This window comes from Bos grunniens, chromosome 3 (genome assembly GCF_055505025.1).
Source record: "Bos grunniens cultivar Pamir isolate PY7600 chromosome 3, Bosgru_T2T1.0, whole genome shotgun sequence".
Lineage (NCBI taxonomy): Eukaryota > Metazoa > Chordata > Mammalia > Artiodactyla > Bovidae > Bos > Bos grunniens.
Genome location: NC_141167.1, coordinates 20,403,089 through 20,430,607, shown reverse-complemented (window position 1 = coordinate 20,430,607; position 27,519 = coordinate 20,403,089). Strand labels below are relative to the sequence as shown.

The following is a 27,519-nucleotide window of genomic DNA, read 5'->3' as shown; positions in this document are numbered from 1 at the left end:
AGCATCCTTGTGCAACATCTCCCTCAATTTCATCTCGTATGTACTGTTTTCCCCAAAAGTGCATGTTTTTTTTAAGAATTTGAAATTAACCTTCAGAGCGTCAGGTTTATCTGAGTCCTGAATCTCTTGGGAATAATTTCTGTGACAATCGAAGGATTGTGTTGTGGATTTGGACTTGGCCTTTGGTAGGTGACAGGAAGTAAGCGGAGCATGACCCCAGTGCTTCTAAAGCTTTTGTTAGTTACTTAGATTCATTATGAAAAGCTCTTGGTTGTGACATTTTCATATCTAAGAAATTGCTGTATCAACCTTCCAAGAAACTCTCAGCATTCCACACAGACCGCTATCTATATCTTCCCAGAATCACCTGGAATACTTGTTAAAATAGATTGCTGGGCCCTGTCCCCGAGTTTCTGATCTTGTCAGTTGGAGTAGGACCTGATACTTTGCATTTCCAACAAATTCCCAGAGGATGCTGATGACATTCTTCCAGAGACCACATTTTGTAAAACACTGCGTTATTGGATTAGACACTAGAGCATGTGCATTCATGCCCCCCACCCCGACTACTCTGAGGGTTCCTCACTGGTCAAAAGGCCTACTCCTCTGGGGATGGTCTCAGCAGGGATAGTAGGAACGGGAGGAGTGGCCTCAGTACCTTCAGTTTCTGAACGGGAGATAATAGAAGCAGTCAGGCATGGTTTTCTCATCTCCCCACGTCTGTACACATATGCTTTTTAAAAAAAAATTTATTTATTTTAATTGGAGGATAATTACTTTATAATACTGTGGTGGGTTTTGCCATACATCGACATGAATCAGCCACGGGTGCACATTTTTAAAAATTTTCTTTTAAAACCTATAAAGTATCTCTGCTCCCATAAAAGACCAGTCTTTACATATTTGCTCCTGTTCCTATGCCATTTCCTTTTCTCAAGAATTTTGCTCCTGCAATTTCTCTTTTCTCTGGTATCATTAATTTCTCCCTCAATACTGGATCAATTCCATCAGAATACAAATATGGTCTAATATTTTCAGTCTCATAAAGTGCCTTTGATTTTCCCCTCCTCCTCTAATCATTACCCTATTTCTCTTTTTACCTTCAGAACAACACTTCTTGAAAACCTCGTCCCTCTTTCCATTTGCTTACCTCCATATGCTCTCTTGAGCCCACTGCAGTCTTCCATTGCTCATTGCTGTCACTCTACTGTTAAGTAGCTTTGGTTAAAACCACCAGTGTCTGCCATATTGCTCTTCTCTGTTGTTACTTGACCTCTCAGCAGTTTCCAATAAAATTGACCATACCCTATTCCTACATTAATTTTACAAGAACCAGCAAACAGTGTAACACAGACACCATAGGAGAAGACCTACTATGTGAAGGAAACAATTTTTTTCATGAGGTTTATACAGACCTTTAGGATTCTTAAATTCTAAAAGCTGAGAAAGTAACTTTTATGATCTGAATATTTGTGCATCTTTCTTACTGCCACACTGTTCAGAATTTTTTACCTCCTGTATATTAAAGATTTCTTGCCACCTGGTGTTCAGAAAGGACACTTTTATTGATAGGAACTCACAGTCCCAATAGTATTAAAAGCTGATATCCTAGATTACAAAAATTTTCTACCAAAAGGAAAAAACATCCAATAGACTACAAATATTCAGAGAGACTACAATGACATCTCAGCATTTTTGCTTTCCCTTATGTCCTTCCCCCTGTTTTGGTACATACTCTCCTGCCATATCTGCGCTTAAACAACTCCTATTTATCTCTTGTTCTTCTTTTAAAATGAAGTAATACATGTACACAGGTTAAAATGTCAAATAAAAAGCAGTATTCCTCTGCCATATTCCTTCACATTGTCAGTTCCTACTTCTTAGAAAGAGCAATTTTTAATTCTTTTAGCTGCTTTTTCTAATATGCCTCCACATTTCTAAATGACCGTTCTTTCTTAATTTTTAAAATTATAAAATTATAGATGTTCTCTTTTTCTTCCTACAATGAAAGATGAGGATTTACCTCTTTTAAGGTCACACCCTTAGGGTTCTTTCCCAAACGGCCTTTCTCATTCTTTTCAATGTGCATAGGCTGAGAATGTTCCAGATCTTTACATTTTACTTCCTTTTTGATGAACAGTTCTGTCTTTAAATAATTTCTTTCTTCTTGCATTTTACTCTAAGCAGAGGAACCAGGCTGCTCCTTCAGCACTTTGCTTAGGTATTTCCTCAGCTAATCTTATTACTCACAAGTTCTACCTTCCACAAAACACTAGGACATGAACACAATGTCTTAATTATAAGACCACCACAGTCTTCTCACAACCAAGCAGGGAAAGAGGACTGCATGGTGGGGGTGGGGGTGTTCATTTGTTCCATATGTATGTTTTTCTTAATCCCTCAGTTTTTAGTATGGAAAACCTACCCTCAGCTTTGTGTAGTATTCCCAATCCAGAACTTCTGTGAATCAGTCTTTCCAGTGAGTAAAGCTCTGGTTTTCTTCCAGGAGAGGCAATGAGCAGGTACTGAACTACCTTGAATATTTATGCCTGTTTTTATCTCTCCACTTTTGTTTTAATAAAGTATTAAGAGGGAGTGGTGATAAACATACATGTTTAGTTAGCCATTTTTAACTAGAAATAACTCATGTTTATTCTTCAAGGACAAACTCAAATGTTGTAACTTTTCCTGACCCCATGTACAGAGTTAATTGTTCCATCATACCTATTCTCATAACACTTTATATATGGCTATAATGGTATTTACTGTGCTTTATTATAATTATTATTATTTGTGTATGTGTGTGCTCAGTTGCTCAGTAGTGTCTAACTCTTTGTGAGCCTATGAATTGTAGCCCAACAGGCTCCTCTGTCCATGGGATTTTCCATGTGAGAAGACTGGAGTGGGTTGTCATTTCCTTCTCCAGGGGATCTTCCCAACTCAGGGATCAAACCTGCCTCTCCTTTTTCTCCTGCATTGGGAGGTGGATTCTTTACCACTGAGCCACCTGGGTTACAATTATTATAAGTTAAGAGTCACTCAATTTGACTCCTAACTATAATCCTCTTAAGAGCCATCATTATACAATATTTAATATACAGTATTATATAATATAGTTTCTTTTTCATTGTGGATTTGAAAAACTTATTTGAACCTATAGAAATGAATTTTTATCTTCTAGTTAGTACCTGAAATTGAGGCTTAAATGGTCTTTTAAAACATTCTTATTTGACTTTAAGGGGTCTTGAAATAGTGTCTGAATATACCTCCATCCACAGATGTAGCTCCATCCCAAAGAATGTTTAACTTAAGACATTCTGCAGCCGGGTTTTATTGTTAACTTGAGAATGAGAATATTTCTGGCTCAGCCACATAACCAGCTTTGAAAAGAGGAAGCAGGTTTGCTTGAAAAGAAGGGTGATGTGATCAAAGAAACTGTACTTACTGGTTATGTGGAATATATGATACTCTGCTATAGTGACAGAGAAGATCCAAGAATGTGATAGTTTTAAGGCATCATAGCTGAAAAACAGTATCAAAATCCAAGTCCAAATAAATTATTTTCCCTGGAAAAAGGAAATATAATTCCACTACATGCAAAGTAATATGCCAGGCTCTCTACATTATGATCTGTTTTACAGTTGAGGGATTTGAAGCTCAGAAAGCCCAAGATCAACTAACCAAAAATTGAATCCTTTTCTGAGCACCTTCCTTCTTACAGTAAATGTCTTTGCTCTGGCTATTATTGTACCCTGAACATATCTTTATCTTAACACTTATTCATATTCAAATGACACTGTGTTTATTTTTCTGTCTTCCCCCACTGCAGAGCTCCTCAAGGGTAGGAACAGTGTCTTATTCTCCAATACAAACTCTTGAACAAGAAAGCTCTCAATAAATTGTTGGACTGCAGATTTGAGCTCAGAATTCAAGTCCAAATCTATCTTGTTCATCAAACACAGGCACATATCCAGATATCAAGATAGCTACTCTGCTTTAAGAAACCTTTGGGCAGGAAAAATAAGCATTTCTGAAAACTTTAGCAGATTTGGTTTTTTATACTGAGAACTGATGTTTTGGAAACTTTTCCTACCAACTGAAAATAGAAGAAAAGAGTAAACTGAAAAATTAAGGCTTAGACATACATCAAAGGAGAGATGTCAAGGATGTGGTTGCTTTCTTTTCCAGGGGCCTTATGGGTGTGCATCATTTTAAATCCACATTGCAAATTGGAAGAAAAATCCTGTTGGCTGCAGCAACTGCAGAAATGGAATGACCTGGATGTCTGTCCCCTGGAGGATGGAAACTATGGGCATGAACTACCCAACATCACCAATGCACTTCCCCAGAATGCCAGTCACAGTTCAGGTGAGCCAGATGTCATTCTAGGGTCTTGGTGCCTGGAACTCCAAAAGGTCAGAGGTTAAAGCCCTAGAATGAAGGTGGCTGGACAACTTTTGTACTGTCAGAATTGTCATCCTAAATAAGAAAAGCCTGTCCTTTGTTTATCTTGAAATGCCAAACCTTAAATAAGGGCAAGATTTTTATCTTTGACATTGGGGATGCTGTCCTTTTCTGCTCTGGCTGTGTCCTTACAGTGCCCAGCATAAATTCCTAGAACCCTCTGCATGAATCCTCTTTATCCTTCAAGTTCTTCATGACTTATGGATCTTGGCCTCCATTGGAGTTGGTTTTTATCTCAGAAGACTTACCTCAAGGGAAAGATGGAATACCTGCAGAAAAAAAAAAAAAAAAAACTTTAAAAAATGTCCTGACAGCTGCTTTTCTTACTTTTCTCTGTTTTCCTCAAATTTTTATATAGCAGATATCTGGGGGGAGGAGGCAGGGGCCATGCTTCCAAGATACTGCTTACTCTTGCCCCATTTTAAGACAAATCCAGTACAGTGATACTGTACCTTCTGCCTTTTGAGCCCACTGACCAGGTATTACTGGGCATCAGCATTCACATCAGCTTTAGTTCATCTAACTCAGGCTGTGTGCTGCTAGCAATTGATTGCTCTTTAGCCCATGGGGATCCTTTACTGGTAGATTTTATCAAACATTGATTTTACATGTCTTCCCTTTTATTTTAAGTGATAAATCTACTGATATTTTTAACCTCAAGGAGGAAATCATTTAAATTATTGTTCTTGCTTGGTCTTCATCTACTGTTCCATAATTGATTATCAGTGTATTTAAGGCAACCAAGGTAATGAGAGATGAAAAGGCTGCAACTTCGCCACATGAAGCTCCCCTTTCCTGGGTAGCTCATCTAACCTCCACAACATAGGAATTCATGCTTTTAGTATTGGCTTTGGATTGGCATAGAGAGAATCAAATGCTGCATATAAATACATGCCTCCAGTTTGGCGGTTTCCTTCTTGTATATTATTTTGGTTATTTGTTGTTACTGTTTCTTTTTTTTTTTTTCCGCATTGCTGGGTCTTCATTGCTGCACATAGGCATTATCTAGTTGCAGTGAGCGGAGGCTACTCTTCAGTTATGCTGTGCAGGCTTTTCATTGTGGTGGCTTCTCTTGTTCCAAAACACTCGTTACTGGTTCTTATTTGAGGGTATTGTTTCCTGTGAAGTTTTCTCAGGCCGTGACTGATTTATCACTCATGTATGTTTACCTTTGGGTCTGATGGAGCAGTAGGCATCCTGCTTGCTCTTCATTGCCATTTCTACATCATTATCCTATCCTCCTTCCTAAAATACCCCCCAGTTTTAAAGTTGATGCTGTTAAAATATGCTGGCTTTGGTCGTTTTTATCTCTGGGTTAATACCCCTTGTTCCTTGAAGATTTTTGGCAGTTGGCTCACTAACACTACTGTCAGTCCCTACTTCTATTGTAATTCTTAGCCACATAGATGATACTTCCAGTATTCAAGTCTCTGAGTTCTTTGACCTCCTCTCTTTTAATAGTCTATCTTTTGTGTATGTGTGTTAATTTTTGGCTGTGCCTTCTCTTCATTGCCGTGTGTGGGCTTTCTCTAGTTGTGATGAGTGGAGGCCGCTCTCTAGTTGCAGTGCACAGGCCTCACGCTGTGATGGCTGCTCTTGTTGTAGAGCATGCACTCTTGGGTTCTTGGGCTTCAGTAGTTGTAGTGCATGGACTTAGCTGCTCTCAGGCATGTGGGGTCATCCCCAGCCAGGGATCAAACTCATGTCCCCTGCATTGGCATGTGGTTTCTTAACCACTGTACCACCAGGGAAGTACCAATAGTCTATCTTCTACATAACTTAGCCATGCAACCCCAAGGTCATACCCTCAACCCTTTCATTACCAATAACTGCTCCTTCTTTACAGTCACAATTTCAAGCAGCTCTAATTACCACCAGCAGCCTTACTAGATTATTTTGTCTGTTATGCATATTCCAGTAATTCCTGGACCCACTAGGAATTTTGATCCTGTCACTTTTTCATTCTTGTGGTAGCCTCATTTTCCTCCTTATCCAGATTAGATTCCTTGGTACATCATTATAATCACTACCCTGCAAACATACTCAACTCCCTCTTTCCCTTAGTTATATTCACATAGCAAAACCTTCACTTCAGTAATTCGGTCTGACTTTCTAATTACTCAGTGCTCACACTCACACAGTGAACATATTGGCAAGAAACACGACCATGATAACTGGTCTTCTTTAAATTCATGACCACTAATCTCAAGTGGGCCCGTTGTACTGTCCATACATCACCTACATTTCTCTAGTCCATGCTTCCTTTCACTCTTCTAAATTACTGTTTCACATTGTCTTTTCCTTAAAACTTTCTATACTTTCTCCCCTTCCTCACTTTCAGCCTAGAGCCTTGCTTCCTGTTCACTGAGAATATAGAAGCAATCAGAAGAAAATCTCCAAAACTCTGTCATCACATCTGCCTCTGTCTATGCCCGTCTACTCTGCCTGTTCCCCTATTTTTCTTTGTGCTTCTGTCTAAGTCCAAGCCCTCCATTTGTTCTTAAGAACCTATTCCTTCTCTTTTATCTGGAATCACCCCAGGAATTATCTCCTCTCTCCTGCATCACAGATTTTTGTGGATTATTCCTAGGAGTATACCAGCACATTGTTTTATTGTTCACCTGAAACAAAACAAAAAAACATACTTTCTGACCCTACATGCCTCTCCTGTCCACCACCCTATTTCTCTGAGAGAGTAGAAATAAGTGGTAGAATTAAGAAAAATGCTCAAAAGAATGTTATATATTTATCTTCTCTGCTTCTTCTGCTCTTATTCTCCCTTGAATTCACTCTAGTCAGGCAGTCATCCCTCCAGTACTGAAACAGCTCTTGTACTGGTCACTAACGCTAACCATTCCTAAATCTAGTTTTCAAGTCAGAATTTACTTGATCTATCAACAATATTTGTTACTGCTGGTCACTCTTTTTCAAACACCTTTTTCATCTTATTCCACGACACTGTTCTCTTGGTTCTCCTCTTCCTTGGCCCCTCTTTCTCAGTCTCCTTTACTGTCTCCCCACCACTTCCCAACCTAAAATTCTAGAGTACCCAGGGCTCAGTCATCAAACCACTTCTCTTTCTGTATTTACTCCCCTGATAACTGCATTGTTTTAATAATCATCTATATACTAACAACATTCAAATTTATATCTCCTGCCCAAACTTTTCCTCTCAACTCCAGACTTACATGTTTAACTACCTTTTCGATATTGCCTCTTAGATATTAATAGACATCTCAGTAGGATTTCTTACCTCTTAAGCCCCACCCAAACCTGCTTCTCTTGTGTAGACTTCCCTATCTCTGCATATGGCAAGTCTACCTTAAAAACCTTGGAGTTATTCTTGATTCTTCTCTTTCTCACCCAGATTCCCCAGATCTAATCCATGGGCAAATCCTGTTACCTTTGCCTTTAGAACATAGCCAAAGTTCATTTACTCTCATCGTCTCTACTGCATATTACTCTGAACAGATTACCATTATCTTTCACGAATCATGGCAGTGATCTCCTAACTGCTTCTACCTTAAAGTCTGTTTTCTATGCTGCTGCCAGTTGTCAGATCAGATCATACACCTTCAACAACTCAAAGCCCTCGAGTGGCTTCTCATCTTTCCTCATGGCCTAGAAGGCTCTGCCCGTTCTGGTTCCCTAGTACCTCTCTGACCTCATCTCCTGTGACTTTCTGGCTTGCTCATTCCATTCTAGGTACACTGGCCTCTGCCCTGCCCTCAAACACTTCAAATATGTTCCCACCTCAGCTTAGCACTTGCTGTTCCTTTTGCCTAGAATGCGCTTTCCTTAGTTATGTTTAAGGCTTGCTCTATAGTTCCCTCAGGTCTCTATTCAGATGTTACCTTATTAAAGCCCATGTGGCTCAGATGGTAAAGAATCTGCCTGCAATGCAGGAGACTCAGGTTCGATCACTGGGTCAGGAAGGTCCCCTGGAAAAGGAAATGGCAACCCACTCCAGTATTTTGTCGTTGTTCAGTTGCTCAGTCGTGTCCGACTCTTTGTGACCCCATGGACTGCAGCATGCCAGGCTTCCCTGTCCTTCACCATCTGGAGCTTGCTCCAACTCATGTCCATTGAGTTGGCATTGAGTCGATGCCATCTGACCATCTCATCCTCTGTTGTCCCCTTCTCCTCCTGCCTTCACTCTTTCCCAGCATCAAGGTCTTTTCTAATGAGTCAGTTCCTACACACCACCCTAAAGAATTGAGCTTACTTTGTCTGCTGTTTCCCTTCAGCCCTTTTCCTGAAGAGAGATGGTTTGGTAGGACTCCATTGAGAAAACAATGTAATTAATCTTTTGTCAGCCTCAGGTTTTCTTATTGGAGAACAGGTTGTAAGCCTGCAGATACTAGTGTGATAAAGATACCAGAGGACTTACCCTGGTGGCTCAGTGGTGAGGAATCCACCTGCCAATGCAGGGGACAGGTTTGATCCCTGATCCAGAAGATCCCACATGCCGCAAAGCAACTAAGCCCGTGCACCACAACTACTGAGCCTATTCTCTAGAGCCCAGGAGCCACAACTACTGAGCCCCTGTGCTGTGACTACTGAAAGGCAAGTGCCTAGAACCTGTGCTCCACAGTAAGAGAAGCCACCACAATGAGAAGCCTGCTTGCCACAACTAGAGAAAAGCCCACACAGCAATGAAGATCCAGCACAGCCAAAAGAAAATGAATTATTTTAAAAATTAAAGATACCAGAATACACAGGACTGCAGCTCTTTTTCAGCTTTTATATCAATGTGACAGAAGTACTTAGTCTGATATGGGTCATACTGTAAAAGAAATTGGTTATGGGTTGACCAAGGATATTACCTCACTGCTTATCTTTTCCTTTGGCTTCTGTAGAAAGTTTGAATCCTTATAATTGAGCAGCTGAGCATCACTATCCCTCCTCTCTCTCATGTAGCTCTGGGTCTTAGAAGAAATTGGCCTTCAGTCATAGATCTATGTAGAAAGGTTCTTCCCATAGAGGACAGGGACACACTAAAAGCTATCCAGTAAAGAAGTAACACAACGAACAGCCAGACAAATGGCAGAGTTGCTGCTCTCACTAACAATACACTATTACACTAACTATACACTGTACACTCTTCTGCCTGTCCTCCCATCCTGAAGAAGACACAGGAGTTAGATCTTCAGATTATCCATCACCGAACTGCTGCATTTTTATTTCCCTTCCCCAGATTCTTTATCCAGACCAAGACGAACAGTGTTCACTAGAGCCATCGAGGGCCGTGAGTTGCATTGGCAGGACAGCCACTTACAGCGAATCATCAGCAGTGATATATATACAGCTCCTGCCTGCCAGCGGGAAAGTGAGAGGCTACTCTTCAATTCCCAAGGCCAACCACTGTGGCTTGGTAAGTGTACTTATCCCTCTAAGAATTCCAGAACCCAGTCTCACCTCATGTCAGGCCTGAGTGAGCCATCTCCATAGACACCAGCGACACAACTACCCTTTGGACAGTCTTCATCCAGATCTTTTGGGGCCTTGACTAAGGCCTCAGGGTATAGCCTGAGCCACTTGTATATGTTCTCAGCTGAAGTACAGTAATCTCAAATAGAGGTATTTCTATTGTTTCCTGAATTTGGGGAGGGGAAAGGAGCTAATAAATCTAAAGGAGTACTAACAAAACCATTGGACATCAGTTCATAGACTCTTAGCAGTTACTGAGCAACATTAGAATCTACTCTGAAATTACATATTTTGCTAAAAAGGCATGAACTTTGAAACTTAAATTGCTCTGTACTAGTAGCTCAGACTGTCTGCATTTGTCACCAAGCTGTCTTCCTTTCCTCATTCCTTCCTTTATCATCACAGAATAAAGCTGTTCCATCATGAGTTTAAACTCTCCTCTGGCCTTCTGTTAGTCTATTCTTGACTTTGTTACAGAATGTATATTCCACACTACACACTTATAAAATAATATTCATTCTCTGAGTCTTAAAACAATAGCATACATTTTTATTATCATCTCCTAATTCCCTACCTCTGTCCCTCATCCCATATCTTTGTCTTTCACAAGAGCCTGCTGAATCTGGATGTGTGCCTGTCTCTCTCTTGAAAGTTTTTGGCCAAACTCACTGTAGGTCACTACTTGAAATTCCCACTGATTATTTTTCTTCTTCTCTGATCTAATACTTTTAAAACATAAATCTAACAAGTGTGTGAAAAATACACACCCCATTATAAACAAAGATCCAAATCAAAACAACACTGAATTACCATGTTTCAGTTGTCAAATAGGAATTTTTTTTAAATAAAGATAACTGGTTTTGGTGCAGGAGAGGCTACATTGGATATCATAATCTCATATACTACTGGTAGTAGTAGTACTGGTACCAGTAGTATACTACTGGTAGGAATGTAAATACTTACTGCATTTCAGCAACACTTATCAAAAGCCTTTAAAATAAATTCATAGCCCTTGATCCAGGAATTCTACATCTAGGAATTTATCCTGAGCTATAATTAACTAAGAATGTGCATAAAGTTATGAGGTTTATTAAAGCATGAACATATAACGTATAGATGAGAAAAATTAAAAACAATAACGTCCAGCAATAGGGGACTGATTGAGCCAATGGGTAGTACACATATTTAGTGGAATGGTATATAATCATTTTTAATATTATGGAAGTATATTTAATGGTATGGAAAAATATTTAAAATGAATTATTAAGTGGAAAAACCTAATTATAAAACAATAATTATAATACTTCATTTTTATTAAAATTAGGAAAGTCTAGAGATACATATTTTTCATAAAATATGAAATTAGAAATAATGGTTATCTCTGATTTTTATTTTCTATTTTATCTGTATTTTCTATAATTATTCCTATAATTTTTAATCCCTTCCCCATTTATAAGTGTTTGGTAGTCATTCATTATGCCTAAGGTAAATCCAAACTTCTTAGAATGGCATTCAAAGCTTAACATTCTAGACTCCACCTTTCCAGGCTGTCTCTAGCCACATAACCTAACTCTACACAAAACTATTTGCCATACTCGGAAGATGTTATCCAGAATACTTTTTATGCTTTTACTTACATGCCTTTATTTAGATGTTCTCTTTGCCAGGGATGCCTGTTTCTATTTTTCTACCTATTTAAAATATTACTTGCCCTATAAAGCACACAGTTCAAATATTTTCTTTCTGTGTATATTTCTATCTTGTCATTTCTTTTTAACTGTTTTATAATGATCTTTTTATGTATTATTTGTGAGCTCTTTGAGGATAGTGACCGTTTCTTATACATTTTTGTAGTTGATTTGCCCAGCGTGCTACCTTGCACATAATAGGTTCTCAGGAAACAGGATTAATAAACAAGTGAGGCCTTTCCCTCTATAAAAGTAGTTTATTGCTGCATTAGGTTCCTGAGGTTCATGTTCAGAAAGAGGTATAACAGTTTATTATCCTAGTTCTTTGCCCCTTTCTACACCAAACCACTACGCTGAGGCTGCAGTGTATCTCCTTGGAGGTAGTACCTGTGACTTATCCCTAAAAGATAAAATACAATTTCTGGTACACAATAGATGTCAGATCAAATTTGAGGACCTGAACTGAATACAGTCTCCCTTTGTCAAACACAAATTTTCCTGATTTGAAAATTTAACTCAATCAAAATATCTTCTTCTCATCTGATAGAGCATGTGCCTACAGCCTGTGCTCGGGTTGATGCCCTGCGTTCCCATGGTTACCCAAAAGAGGCCCTCAGACTCACAGTGGCCATTATCAATACTCTCAGGTTGCAGCAGCAGCGGCAGCTGGAAATCTACAAGCATCAGAAGAAAGGTATAGTGATCAGGAGCCATCTCAACTGCTTAGGCTGATGGGGTTCTCAGGGACTACAAGGCCCAGGACTTAATTTTCATTCAGTTTCCTGGTGTGGCAGGGGCTAGGGGATTCCAGGTCATTCTACCTTCTGTGTGGAATCCCTGTCTTTACCTCTATAAATCTCAGTTTTCTTATCTGTAAAATGGGAATAATAATGCTGGCCTGCCTCTCGCACAGGACAGTTGGATCCACTGAGATCTGGTATGAGAAGACCCTTTTTAAACTGTAAAGCTGTGTCTACATACGTGTGCTATTGGCAGGCAGCCCAAATGCATACCACATGGCCTCATAGTGGCTGATGAGCTGGTTACCAGTCTCCTCAACCCAAGGCAAGCTTTACTTTGAGTCTCAGGGCCACCACCTGAAGGAGACTGATGAGGAGACTTATGAAGAGACCAAGCAGGGACAGAGAGCAGTGTGTCTTTATCCCTCTCAAAAACTTTGACCTGCTTATTTCCAGAACTGTTGCAGAGGGGAACCACAACCATCACAAACCTAGAAGGCTGGGTGGGCCACCCCCTGGATCCAATTGGCTGCCTGTTTCTCACCTTGACTGAGGCCTGCCGCCTGAATGATGATGGCTATCTGGAAGTGTCAGGTACAGGGGTCAGCCTGAGGGAAGCCCAGACTACCCTTTGGAGCCCTCTTCTTTTCCATGACAGAGTCTGTTTTACCCCTCTTGTTCCCTTATCTAAACTGGACCTCCCCTGAGCGGTTTCCTTGGGACTGCTCCTTTCTTATCTTCCTTCCCCACTCTGTGGACTGGCTCTGTCCTGTTCACCCATTTTGCCTTGCCAGCTTCAGCTTTCTTTTGCTCCTGTCACTTTCCTACCTTGTGAATGTCTGAAGAGTAATCCAAAGGGAACAAAAAGGACCAGAGGGATTTGAGAAGTCAGAGGCCGGGTCCTCAAAACAGTCTGGAAGTGTAAAAGAACTTGCATCAGCAGTGTGTGTATCCCTTGCAATTACATAATACTTTCATGTTTCCCTTGAACATTCTCCCTGGTGGTGGTTTTGTACCAATTTTACAAAAGAGAAATAAAAGGGAGGCAATTTAGTAGAGTCTCAAATTAACAGGGACTTGAGACAAAATTGATTCTTTTTTCCTTTATGCTATCACTGTATTGTAAACATGCATATATTACAGTATTTAGCACACTGCCATAAAATTTGTTTACAAGTGTCTCTACTGGCCTTTCAAGTTCCTGAAAACAGCAGTTAGGGCAATAACTCTCTTTTAATAGTTTCCCTTAAACATTTATGAAATGGATAATGGGAGAAAGAAAAGAAATTAAGACTCTGGCTTTTAGATCTGTGCTCTCCTCCTGAAACTTAGAACCCAAAGGTGGAGCATAAAAAGTAACAATAACATTAAAGTTGCAAATATCACAAAAGTAATAGTTTAACTGGATGGATTCCAATATCTCTGGGTAGAGAGACAAGAGGTGGTTTCAATGTGAGACAGGGCTACTGTATCTTCCCTCTTATCCCCTGAAAAAGGAATCATCATCCTTGGTCTCTTTCATCTGCACAATGACACTTACATCTTAAGAACCTGAGGTTGTACTTGGGATTTATTCACCACAGACATTTAGCTCCTTACACATACCAGACAGTGGAGATACCTAAGGCAAAATGATAAAGTCCCTTTCCTAGAAGGTTCTTAAATTCTAATGAAGAAAGACACAAAAATAGATCATTGTAGTATTACATAACATTCTAACAGAAGACTGGTATGACTGTATTTTTTTTCCAGCTGGCCTAGCCAGTTCATATTTTAGGAAGGAGTTAATCTTTAGAACCATGTATAACATTTTTTAGTATATTTTTATTTTTTATTTTCAGTATATTACTGTTCTGGTTTTTTATTTAGCTTCTTTGTGTTAGTTATTGACCAAGCTGTATCCCAAAGTGTGCATTGGTGGGAGAGGCACAAAAATCCATGGGGCCTGACCTAACAAATCTGGTGCCCTGTTGTCCTCAGATATGAATGAAAGCAGACCCCCTGTGTACCAGCATGTCCCTGTGGCTGCAGGCTGCCCAAACAGCAGTGAGTCCTACCTGTCATTGGCCATGGAAGTTGCTCTGATGGGGATGGGTCAACAGAGGGTGATGCCTGAAGGCCTCTATGCACAGGACAAGGTGTGCCGTAATGAGGAGCAACTGCTGAGTCGACTCCAGGAGCTGCAGCTGGACGATGAGCTAGTGCAAACACTGCAGAAACAGTGCATCTTACTACTGGAAGGTAAGTAGAGAAGGGACTGTTGGCACAGAGTCTTAGGCATTTGACTCCAGGTTCCCCTCTCTAATAGAGCACAGGTACAGCAACATTTCTGACTTTAAAGTGTAACTAAGGTTCCCATGGCTAGCAAGCACTTGTGGGACCCTGGAGCTCAAGGTCAGGCAGGAAAACAAAAGCACACAGATAAACAACTGGCTGGTTTATCTCCTTCCTGCAGGAGGCCCCTTCAGCGGCCTTGGAGAAGTCATCCACCGAGAGAGTGTTCCCATGCACACCTTTGCCAAGTACTTGTTCTCAGCTCTGCTGCCTCATGATCCAGACCTGTCCTATAGGTTAGCCTTACGTGCCATGAGGTGGGTAGCCTTTTCCCAGCCCAAATGCCTCCACCAAAGCAGAAGCCTCTTTGTTTGTCTCACTTTCTTTTCTTTCCCTCCTTCTGTGTTCTATTGGACCTGCCATTGGCCTGCCCTAAAATGGTTCAGATATTTTCCTTTGATCTAGGACTCCTAGCTAGTGACATACGTGTTCCCTGGCTGCATTCTCAGTGAGTTGAAGAAGCCTCTGAGATTTTAACAGATACAGAATATCCAAGGCCTGAGTCTCTTTGTTCCAGGGCCAGTTTGGCAGCTTCACAAAGGGTTTGAGCCCTTCCATATCTAACTGAGAAATGGTTCCCGGGCATAGGTCACCAGATACATCTGGGGAAGTAGAAGTAAGTCTTTCTATATCAAGACTTGAGAACAATGAGCTATGGGCATCCTGTCTCCAAACAAGAATAGAATCCTTGGTTCAGGCAGGTAGTCCTCTAGGATGCACCAGACCGTACAGAAGAATTTAAGTTAGACTATAAGGCTGAGAGAGTGCCTCAGCTTGACCTGAAAGGACTGCTGAAGATTACTTGGCATATATTTCTTATGCTTTAACAACTAATCTGATGACTTTTGAACTGTTTTCAGTAAGAACTGTTCAGCTTGAGTTCTTCCAAGTGCCCAGGCACTCACCTCATATAAAGTACAGTACTCATAGGTTTTAAAACCTTTGAGGTTCCTCATTAACCCTTTCCTTCCCAGTTCCTCCCCAGCAAAGAACAAGCTTCTCTAAGGTGGCTCAGAATGGCAAGGGTCTGGGTGGTAGCTGATGACTCTCCCTGGGTCTTCTAGGTTACCTGTTCTAGAAAACTCAACTTCTTCAGGCGACACTTCCCACCCTCACCATATGGTATCTGTGGTGCCCAGCCGTTACCCTCGCTGGTTCACGCTTGGACACTTGGAATCACAGCAGTGTGAACTGGCCTCCACCATGCTGACTGCTGCCAAAGGTGAGCATAGATAGATGTAAGGTTCCAGCACCCCAGTATGCCTGCCTGGTCATGACCTACCTAAGGCTTAGCCTGAGTCTCCTGAAGAAGAGAAGCTATTTGACTTCCCTTAAGCACCTAGAGTGGCAGGGATCCTCACTTTGATTACTGCCTATTACAATAAACACCTGAGTCCAAGTCAGAGTGTTGCCATAGTCACTAATTGTAGGACTCAGAGAACAGAGAACAGATCATCTTTAAGGTAACTTCTAAATCTAACCTTCCATATGACAAAGTCACTTTACATTTCTAAGCCTCTGGTTTAAAAATCTATAAAATGGGGATCATTGTCAATGACCTGTCAGCTTCCCAGGACCACTGGAAGATCCAGTGAAGTGATGGAGCTCCAAATCTCAGATATGAGAGTTTATGATTTTTCTAGGGCCCCTGGTCAAAAAATAAGACAGTCCAGAGTGATTCAGGTTTTTAAGCTCACATCCTCCATGTTAGCTATGTAGATCTCATCACAAAGAGAAGTGAAAATAAGCCCCAGATAAGTTATAATAAAGTACTAGCTGCCATGGACTGTGAGTATTTTTCCAATACCAGGAAATTACATGGGTTTTTTAAAGCACTTTTTTAAATTTAAAATAACTTTATGTTGTGTCTTCCTATAGTAAAAAGAATATATGCTCATTGTAGAAAAGGTAAAAGATACAGATAAATAAATATAAAAATGATTTTTAAAAAAGTAAAAAAATTGAACAAATATGATCAAGCAGTTTACAGAAAAGAAGGTACAAATGACTTTTAAACAATTAAAAATGCCTGGCCTCACTTGAGAAATACAAATTAAAATTACTCTGAGATAACATTTTTCATAAATCTTATTGGAAAAAATAATAAATTTGACAATAGACATCCATATGGGAAGTGGGGGTGGCAGTGGCATGTCATGGAGTGTCAGATTCCAAGCAGGATAAGGATGACACAGATCCAAGATGCTTACTGAAACTCAAGCATAAGAAATATGAAGAAAATTATACCAAGGCACATCATAATCAAATTGCTTAAAACCAGTGATTAAAGAGAAAAATCTTACTTAAAAGCAACTGCAGGGAAAAAAATACACACTATATACTAAGGATAAACAATAAGTATGAGAGTAGGTTTCTCATTAGAAGGTGTATAAGCCAGAAGACAGTGGAGAAAAATCTTTAAATTACTCTTAAAAAAAAAAAAAATTTGACCTAGAATTCTATACCAGTGAAAATATCTTTCCAAAAAAAAGGTAAAAGGAATTTCCTGGCAGTCCAGTGGTTAGGACTCCACACTTCCACTGCAGGTAGCATGGGTTCAATACCTGGTTGAAGAACTAAGATCCCACATGCCATGTGGCATGGCTGATAAAGTAAAATGATGTTTAAAAAAAGCTGCGATAGGCTGAGGAGAGAAGTGGGAGGAGGGTTGAGGATGGGGGACACATGTGCACCCATGGCTGATTCATGTCAATGTAGGGCAAAAAAACACTACGATATTGTAAAGTAATTAGCCTCCAATTAAAATAAATAAATAAATTTTTTTAAAAAGCTGAAATAAAAATCTTTTCCAGACAACCACAGTTGAATTAGAAATCAATAATAAAAACCCACTAAAGTTTTAGAAATTAAACGGTACACTTCCATGTAACTCACTGAACAAAGGGAGAAAAACACAAAAATATTAATAGAAAATATTTTAAACTGAATGAAAAAGTATAACATTTAAAAATTTGTGGATTAGAGCTAAAGCTTTACTTAGAAGGAAATTTTTATCACTTAATACCTATGTGTGAAAAGAAGAAAGGTTTCAAATTGACGATCCCAGATTCTAACATAAGAACCCAGAGAAGAAGAGCAAATGAAATCTAAAATAAGTAAAAGAAAGAAAACAATACAGATCAGAGCAGAAATCAAATGAAATATAGAAAAACAGAAAATCAATGAAACAAAAAGCTGTTTCTTTGAAAAGATATATAAAATTGAAATCCTTTTCCAGATTGATCAAGAAAAAAGAATACAAAGTAGCAATTTTAAGAATGGGAAAAGTGACATCACAACAAATTCTAAAGACAACTTTATGCTAATAAATTCAACAATATAAGTGAAATAGACTGATTCCTTGATGGATGTAAACTACCAAAGCTGACTCAAGAATAAATAAGAATTAGGTAGGCATATACCCAAAAGAATTGAAAACATGGACTTAAACAGATATTTGTATACCAATATTAATAGTGGCATTATTCACAATTGCCAAAAGTTGTAAATAACTCAAGTATCTGTCAGCAGATGAATGGATAAACAAACTGTAGTATATACATACAATGGAATATTATTTAGCCATAAAAAGGAATGAAATTCTAATACATGCTACAACATGGATGAGCCTTGAAAACATTAAGTGAAATAAACCAGACACAAAAAGACAAAACATTGCATGATTCCACTTATATGAGGTACCTAGAATAGCCACAGTGAAAAAAATAGCAGTAGATACTAAGATAATGGTTGAACATTTGATGAGGAACAGGATATTTACAGTCAGTCCCCTAAATATGAACATGTTCCATTCCAAGAACACATTCATAAGTCGAATTTGTTCATAAGTCCAATAAAGTTAGCCTAGGTACCCAACTAACACAACTAGTTATATAGTACTGTACTGTAATAGAGTTACACTTTTCATACAATAATACCTAAGAAAACAAAAAATAAAACATTTTTAATCTTACAGTACAGTACCTTAAAAAGCACAGTAATACATACAGTTCAGCAGCTGGCATACAGGGGCTGGCATCAAGTGAACAAGCAAGAAGAGTACTAACTGGAGGTAGGAGAGGAGATAGGAAATGGTAGAGCTGAAGAATGATCAGCAATAGGAGACAGAGGACAAGCAGAAATTTCACTCATACCTAATGTTTATGGAATGCACATTCATATCTTTGAAAGTTCAAACTTGAAGGTTCGTGTGGGGGGGACTTACTGTACATAGTACTGTACTATGGACTTACTGTACATAGTATCTCTCTACAAAGTATTACTATTTATCAGTCATAAAAGGAAGAAGTATAATTACCATAGAGTAGGTAAACCTGACAGATATCATTTTAATAATGTGGCCACAATATCACATCATAAATTTATAGAGCTAGCATGTAGACTAGAGGAAAAACTCATAGAGCAGAAAGTAGAATAGAGAGGGTAGGGAAAGGAGAAGTTACTACTATATAATGAGTATAGAATTTCAGATGATGAAAGTTCTGAAACTGGATAGTGGTGATGTTTGCACAACAATATGAATGTATTTAATGTCACTGAATTGTACCCTTAAATGCTCAAAATGGTAAATTTATGTATATTTTACCACAGTAAAAATAAAAGAATAAATAGAAATGAAGTTCAGAGAAATTGAATTAGTAGTTAAACATCTTTCCACAAAGAAACTCCAGGGCTAAATGGCTTCACTGGTAAATTCTACCAAACATTTAAGGAAAACATAACAATTCTATATAAACTCTTGCAGAAAATTGAAGAGGAGGAAATACTGCCCAACTCAGTCTGTGAAATCATCATTATCCAGATACCGAAACCAGGCTATTTTGCCGAAAGCTTTAGCTTTGTTTCAGGTTCAAAGAATTCATTAACAAAAGAAACCCCTTGTTACACACAAATAATTTCAGTATTTAACAGAGGATTACTTAATTTCAATATACAATCATTAACAGAAAAGAGAAGTAGAAACAATAGAGAAGAGTAACACCACATACATCACCAAATTGGGCTGACCAAAATCCAAACCTGAACAGCATGCTGGGTAGTCCCAAGTAAAGGCAGTCTGGAGTCCCAGTTGGGAAAAGGTCCCAGGCAGTGTGTCCCCTCCACAGGTGAGACTTCAAATTGCAGTTTGGGGGGTTCCTACTTATAATCACAGGCTGCAAACTGATACCATCAGTTTGTGTGCAAAAAATGCAACTCTGGTTTTACTTTACACTTTTTACAATGCTGTTGTTTTATCTTGTGAGTCTTAGGATTTGGGCTTCCCTGGTGGCTCAAACAATAAATCATCTGCCTGTAATGCAGGAGACCCAGGTTTGATCCCTGGGTTGGGAAATCCCCTGGGGAAGGAAATGGCAGCCCGTGCCAGTATTCTTTCCTGAAGAATTCCATGGACAGAAACCTGGCAAGCTAGATTCCATGGAGTCCCAAAGAGCCGGACATGACTAAGTGACTAACACTTTCACTTTTACTTGGGCACAGTTGGCCAGACTTCCAGGCTCTCAAGAATTTCAGGACCCCAATGCCTTTCTTATCTAAAGTGCTGCCTGACTTGCTGTGCTTGCAGGCAGGCACAGAATCTGGGCAGTGTCCAGATTGGTCAGAAGAAAGGTCAAGGGCCTGCTCTGGTGCTTCTGAAGCCTGATAAAGACTTCCTCTGTTTTAATTTCCCTAACTCAGACAAAAACTATAAAAAAGAAAACTCAGGGAATTCCCTGGCAGTCCAGTGGTTAGGACGTTGTGCTTCCACTGCAGGGGATATAGGTTCAATCCCTGGTCGGGTAACTAAGATCCCACATGCCACACCGCACAGCCAAAAACAAAAACTCAGAATAAAACTGTCATGAGCACATAGGTGCAAAAACTCTTATTAAAAATTGTAAGACATTGAATCCAAATAATATATTTTTAAAATGATAATACATTTTAATAAGTAGGGTTTACCTCCAAGAATGCAAAGTTGGTTTAAAACATTCAAAAATCAATCACTGTATTTCACCATACTAATAGAGTAAAAAAGAATACCCAAATGATCATCTCAGTAATATAGAAAAAGCACCTAATAAAATCCAACATTTATTACTACTAAAAACATTAAAATTCTCAACAAACTAGGAATAGAAGGGAACTTTCCCACATGATAAAGGGCATCTCTCTTACAACTGCCTTTATACTTAATGGTAAAAGAGTGAATGTTTTCTTCCTGACATCAAGAACAAGGCAGGGACTTTCCTGGTTATACAGTGCTTAAGTCTCTGAGCTTCCACTGCAAAAGGTTCAATCCCTGGTTGGGGAACTAAGATCCCACATGCCACCTGGTGGGGCAAAAAAAATTAAAAGTTAAAATTTTTTTAAAAATAAAAGAACAAGGCAAAGCTGTTTACTTTTACCTCTTCTGTTTCAGTATCAAACTGTTGATTTTAGCCAGTACAATAAGACACTTAACAGCACTCAGATTAACGATACTCAGATTAGAAAGGAAGAAGCAAAACTCTGATGACTTGATTGTCTATGTAGAAAATCCTACAGAACCTACAAAAAACTTTGAGAACTAATAATAAGTTTAACAATGTTTCAGGATATAAGATTAATATACAAAAATCAATAGTATTTCAATAAAGCAGCAATGAACAGTCAGAAGTTGAAAATTTTTAAGTTATCATTATAATAACATCTTGAAGTTCAAAAGGGAGGGGATATATGTATACCTATCGCTGATTCATGTTGATGTTTGGCAGAAACCAACAAAATTCTGTAAAGCAATTATCTTTCAATTAAAAAATAAATAAATTTTTAAAAATTAAAAAATAAAACAAGAGAAAGGCTAAAATTTTAAAAACAATTGTAATAAGACTGGCAAGGATGTAGAGCAACTGAAGCTCTCATACATTGCAGGTTGGAACATGAGTTAAACCACTTTGGTAAACCATTTGTCAGTTTCTTAGAAAGTTAAATAGACACCTGCACACATGATCCTGCCATTCCACTCATAGGTATTAACCAAAGGAAATGAAAGCATATATCCATACAAAGAATTCAACATGAGTGTCATAACAGCTTTATTTTTTAACCCCAACCTGGAAATGATCCATATATCCATGAGTAGATTGAATGGATAAAAACTGAAACAACCATACAGTGGAATACTACTCAGTAATGAAAAGGAACAAACTACTGATACGTACTACACCATGGAAGAATCAAAATAATTACACTAAGTGAAAGAAGCCAGACTAAAGGAAAAATGGTGCATACGTATTATTCTATTTAAATAAAATTCTAGCAGTGCCACACCATGGTGACAGAAAAATCAGCAGTTTTCTGGGAGTGGGGTCTGGTATAGGCTAGGATGGAAGGGAAGAAAGGATTAGCAAGGGTCACAAGGAAACTTTGGGGGCAATAGATATATCATGAGTAGTGGGTTAAGTCAAAATCATGTATTACTTAATAGGAGGCAATAAGAATTCAGTATCACTTCTCTTGGTGCTGCTACTGCTGCTAAGTCGCTTTAGTCGTGTCCGACTCTGTGCAACCCCGTAGACGGCAGCCCACCAGGCTCCCCGTCCCTGGGATTCTCCAGGCAAGAACACTGGAGTGGGTTGCCATTTCCTTCTCCAATGCATGAAAGTGAAAAGTGAAAGTGAAGTCACTCAGTCATGTCCGACTCTTAGCGACCTCATGGACTGCAGCCTACCAGCCTCCTCCGTCCATGGGATTTTCCAGGCAGGAGTACTGGAGTGGGGTGCCATTGCCTTCTCACTTCTCTTACATTACACCAAAAATGCAAACCTGCATCTAATCATGAGGAAACATCAGTCATATCCAAACTGAAGGTCATTCTGTAAGATAACTAATCTGCAAAAATGTCAAGGCCATGAGTGTCAAGGGAAGACTCAGGAATTTTTCCAAATTGTCAAAGGCTGAAGAGACATGACAAATGTAACACATGATCTTGTATAAAATCTTTACACATGTTTATACAAGATCACGTGTTGCATTTAGTTTGTCATATCTTCTTAGGTGGTAAAATATCAATATAAATTTCCTGATCTTGATGGTTCTGTTGCAGGTAAGTAGAAGAGTGTCCTTGTTTGCCAGGAATAGACTGCAGAGCTCAGGAATGAGTTCAGGGTATCAAATCAGTTACTTTCAAGTGGTTTGGGGTGAGGACATGGAGAAAAGATGATGCTTGAAGTACTATTGAAACTTCTCTTTGAGTTTGAAATTATTTCAAAATAAAAGGAAAAATTTTGATAAAACATTGTGTTTGCAAAGGTGTAGAGTGGGAGTGTAGATTGGTAATCCTTTGCGTAGGGCAATTTGGCCCTACATGTCTATCAAATGTCTATCATAATTACAATGTATTTATGCTTTGACCCAGCTGTTTCACTTCAGAGATTTTATTTTACAAATATATTTGTGAAATGATGTTTGTACAAAGTTATTCACTACAACCTTATTTGCGATTGCAAAATATTTGAAACATTTTAAATAGCCATCAATAGAAGACTGATTAAATATATTACTTTAGCACCAAATCTCATATGGAATTCCAAAATCTGAAAAGCTTTGAAAATCCATTCTTTTTTCTAAGTTGAAAGCAAAACCTGGCCTCAGCTGACAAGAAGCGTTAGTTGTTTCTCAACATTCTTACCAGTCACAGACATCTCTGCTATTCACAAATAAAATGTTTGCTTTTTTTTTTAAGATGGTTGTTATTTTGTCAGTTTGAGTTTAATTATTCTGTAAAAATGTCCAGAAAATTGAAGATACTCCTGTGGATAAAAATCAGTAGAAAAGGAACCATGTGACATCAATAGCACAGAAAATAGAGTTAGTGCAAAATTTGATCAGGTGTTTCTATAAGACATCTTCAGTTCAGTTTCAGTTCAGTCGCTCAGTTGTGTCCGACTCTTTGCGACCCCATGAATCGCAGCATGCCAGGCCTCCCTGTCCAGCACAAACACCCAGAGTTCACTCAGACTCACGTCCGTTGAGTCAGTGATGCCATCCAGCCATCTCATCCTCTGTCGTCCCCTTCTCCTCCTGCCCCCCAATCCCTCCCAGCATCAGAGTCTTTTCCAATGAGTCAACTCTTCACATGAGGTGGCCAAAGTACTGGAGTTTCAGCTTTAGCATCAGTCCTTCCAAAGAAATCCCAGGGCTGATCTCCTTCAGAATGGACTGGTTGGTTCTCCTTGCAGTCCAAGGGACTCTCAAGAGTCTTCTCCAACACCACAGTTCAAAAGCATCAATTCTTCGGCGCTCAGCCTTCTTCACAGTCCAACTCTCACATCCATACATGACCACAGGAAAAACCATAGCCTTGACTAGACGGACCTTTGTTGGCAAAGTAATGTCTCTGTTTTTGAATATGCTATCTAGGTTGGTCATAACTTTCCTTCCAAGGAGTAAGCGTCTTTTAATGTCATGGCTGCAGTCACCATCTGCAGTGATTTTGGAGCCTAAAAATATAAAGTCTGACACTGTTTCCACTGTTTCCCCATCTATTTCCCATGAAGTGATGGGACCGGATGCCATGATCTTTGTTTTCTGAATGTTGAGCTTTAAGCCAACTTTTTCACTCTCCTCTTTCACTTTCATCAAGAGGCTTTTTAGTTCCTCTTCACTTTCTGCCATAAGGGTGGTGTCATCTGCATATCTGAGGTTATTGCTATTTCTCCTGGCAGTCTTGATTCCAGCTTGTGCTTCTTCCAGTTGAAAGAGCAAAGTGTGGGAATTAACACCACATATGACTTGAACTGGGCTTCCTGGGTGGCTCAGTGGTAAAAAAAAAAAAAAAAAAAATTCCACTTGCCAATGCAAGAGATGCAGTCAATCCCTAGGTTGGGAAGATCCCCTGAAGAAGGAAATGGCAACCCACTCTAGTATTCTTGCCTGGGAAATCCCATGGACAGAGGAGCCTGGTGGGCTACAGTCCATAGGGTCACAAAAAATCGGACACAACTGAGCTCAGTACAGCAGCAGCATGACTTGAAGTAATAGAAAGACAAAGTGTTAAAGTTTTACAGGGACAATGATCAGAACTAAAGAAGAACAGAAAATTTTCTGAGGACAAAAAATGAAGATATTGACATTACCATGATTGAAAGGATTCAACAATGAAACAGTATGAATATGCCACTGATTGGTTTGTTGTTCATGAAACAAGCTAGATTATTCCATGAAGGACTGAAGCTTTACGGTAAGTTTAGGATATCAGAAGATTGGCTGCAGAAATTTCAGAAGCATTGCAGTATAAAATATCTGTACAACTATGATGAAAAAACTTATTTTCATGAAGTTGATGAAAATTATATTGACAATTTGTTATGGTAATTTTTAATGAAAACCTTAGTCTTGAACAAGTATACACTGCTGATGAAATAGCTCTGTTCTGTTTTCTTAAAAAAAATTAACAGTGATTGATGAGCAAACAAGAGATTTTAAGGACTCTAAACACAGGGTGAAAGTTCTGGGATGTGCCAGATAAAGCTAGAAAAAGTCAACGTCCATAGTGTTTCAAAAGTTATTCAGAGAATTCCCTAGCAGTCCAGTGGTTAGGACTCTGCTTTCACTACCATGGACCTAGGTTCGATCTCTGGTCAGGGAACTAGTATCCTGCAAGCTGTGCAGTAAAACAACAACAAAAAAAGAGTTGTTCACAGTTTATTTGTTAGTATGTAAACAAAAAAACATGAGTAATCAAAGAGATCATTTCTATCAGGCTTAATAATCTGTACCAATGACATGAACTCATTGTACTGGAAGCTGGAATGGAAGAAAACTGTATACTCGTTCCTAGACCACTATTTCACACACACACCTCATGAACTTCTTATAACCAAGAAATTTTACTCCCAATGAAGAACAAATATAAATATTTTTTTATTTTCATACTATATACTTGAAACAGGTAACTCCCAAGTCTTCCTAAAGGAGTTATTATACAAACTTGATCAAGTATACCTTAGTTATGCTATTTACACAGTTGCTGATACTTGAAACAATTGATAAATATTTTGCAGAGACTCTCACTTTGAAAGTGCACTTGTATATAAAGATAGTGAAGGGTTTTGTGTCACTAATGTAGTCTCATTACTTACATTAAAAGTTAATAGGCTAAAAGTCTAAGTAAGTCAGAACCTTGCTACTCAATGTATGATCCGTGGATAAGCAGCATCAGCATGACCTGGAAACTTGTTAGAAATGCAAATTCTGAATCTGAATCTGAATCTCTATGAATATAGCCCAAGAATCTTATCCTTTAACAAATTCTTCACATGATTTTTAACCTACTAAGATTGTAGAAGTGTTGAGTTAGAGCAAGCTGACATCAAAAAATAGACTATTTTAAGTTATATACCTATTGTACATTCCTTGCAATGTAGAAGAATTGTTAAAATAGTGTTATCCCAAGTAAGCATGAGGCTAGGAATAATGACAATTATGAAATGTAACAGATGAAAAAAAATGTCCATAGACAGTATGGGGGAAATGTATGAGCAGTTAATTGGCCTTGAATAACATGCATTTATCAGTGAAAAAGGATTATAGCTGCTTACTTAATTGAAAAAGACTGCTTATGTAGAAATCTGTATTAATCAGACACATTATCCTAGAAGTACTCCTTTTTTAAGGTCATCTATTGTAGTTGTTTCATCATTAAAGAATCTCTTTTCAGGCCCATCATTAAATTCCCAACTCTGATCTTTGGTGACAGTAATAGCAATGCAGATGAAGCCTTTTGTCCAAAAGCCTCAAGAAACCAGATAGAAGAAGTATTTACTTATGCATATGTTTAGAAGCGTAGCTTGGTTTGAGGTTTTATTGAGTATTTTCCTTAGAAGTAAAGAGTCCCAAGTATTTAGTCTATATCACACTATTTCATCCATCAGTTTATTACTGTATCAAAAAAATACAATACTAACTTTGCTATTTATCCTACCTAGCATGAATATTCATACTTTTACTGAACAAATAATAATGTGTTTAATTATAGGATGCTGCCCCAGACCCATTGTGAGTATTATATATAACTTTTGTACAAACTATCTTTATATAATAAGCTCCAAATGCATTCATAACCTAAGAGTTTTAAAGAAGCAGTTATGGACCTGTACATCCATAAATGGGATATTATGCAGTCATGTAAAAGAACAAACATTTCTTTATGTACTGATGTAGAATAATTTCCAAGATACACTAATATGTGAGGGGGAAATGACATGCAAATTTGTATATACTATGCTAAAGGATGGTGTGATCACTGACCTAGAGCCAGACATCCTGAAATGTGAAGTCAAGTGGGCCTTAGAAAGCATCACTACGAACAAAGCTAGTGGAGGTGATGGAATTCCAGTTGAGCTATTTCAAATCCTGAAAGATGATGCTGTGAAAGTGCTGCACTCAATATGCCAGCACATTTGGAAAACTCAGCAGTGGCCACAGGACTGGAAAAGGTCAGTTTTCATTCCAGTCCCAAAGAAAGGCAATGCCAAAGAATGCTCAAACTACCGCAAAATTGCACTTATCTCACACGCTGGTAAATGCTCAAAATTCTGAAAGCCAGGCTTCAGCAATATGTGAACCATGAACTTCCAGATGTTCAAGCTGGTTTTAGAAAAGGCAGAGGAACCAGAGATCAAATTGCCAACATCCGCTGGATCATGGGAAAAGCAAGAGAGTTCCAGAAAAACATCTATTTCTGCTTTATTGACTATGCCAAAGCCTTTGACTTTGTGGATCACAATAAACCGTGGAAAATTCTTCAAGAGATGGGAATACCAGACCACCTGACCTGCCTCTTGAGAAATTTGTATGCAGGTCAGGAAGCAGCAGTTAGA

General features: G+C 38.7%; 2 protein-coding genes across 6 annotated transcripts in view; one reads left to right on the top strand and one right to left on the bottom strand.

Annotated features, from left to right (window-relative positions):
- ZSWIM5 (zinc finger SWIM-type containing 5) overlaps positions 1–27,519 on the top strand; it is a 147,335-nt gene that overhangs the window by 107,822 nt on the left and 11,994 nt on the right. Inside the window, exons 5-11 of the mRNA XM_086385348.1 lie at positions 4,189–4,368; positions 9,662–9,838; positions 12,130–12,276; positions 12,779–12,916; positions 14,303–14,563; positions 14,778–14,913; positions 15,721–15,878. Coding sequence (XP_086241474.1) covers positions 4,189–4,368; positions 9,662–9,838; positions 12,130–12,276; positions 12,779–12,916; positions 14,303–14,563; positions 14,778–14,913; positions 15,721–15,878 — 1,197 coding nt within the window. The remainder of the gene's footprint in view (positions 1–4,188; positions 4,369–9,661; positions 9,839–12,129; positions 12,277–12,778; positions 12,917–14,302; positions 14,564–14,777; positions 14,914–15,720; positions 15,879–27,519) is intronic.
- The window catches only part of UROD (uroporphyrinogen decarboxylase), a 42,051-nt gene continuing 16,078 nt past the window's right edge, over positions 1,547–27,519 (bottom strand). Inside the window, exons 9-12 of one of the 5 annotated variants that reach the window (XR_015158030.1) lie at positions 14,380–14,532; positions 13,151–13,235; positions 12,206–12,256; positions 4,039–4,733 (exon numbers count right to left, since the gene is read on the bottom strand). The gene's annotated coding sequence lies outside the window, so the exon portion shown is untranslated. Of the gene's footprint in view, positions 4,734–12,205; positions 12,257–13,150; positions 13,236–14,379; positions 14,557–27,519 lie in introns of all 5 variants that reach the window. The other 4 variants (XR_015158025.1, XR_015158024.1, XR_015158026.1 and 1 more) reach the window with 4 other exon arrangements.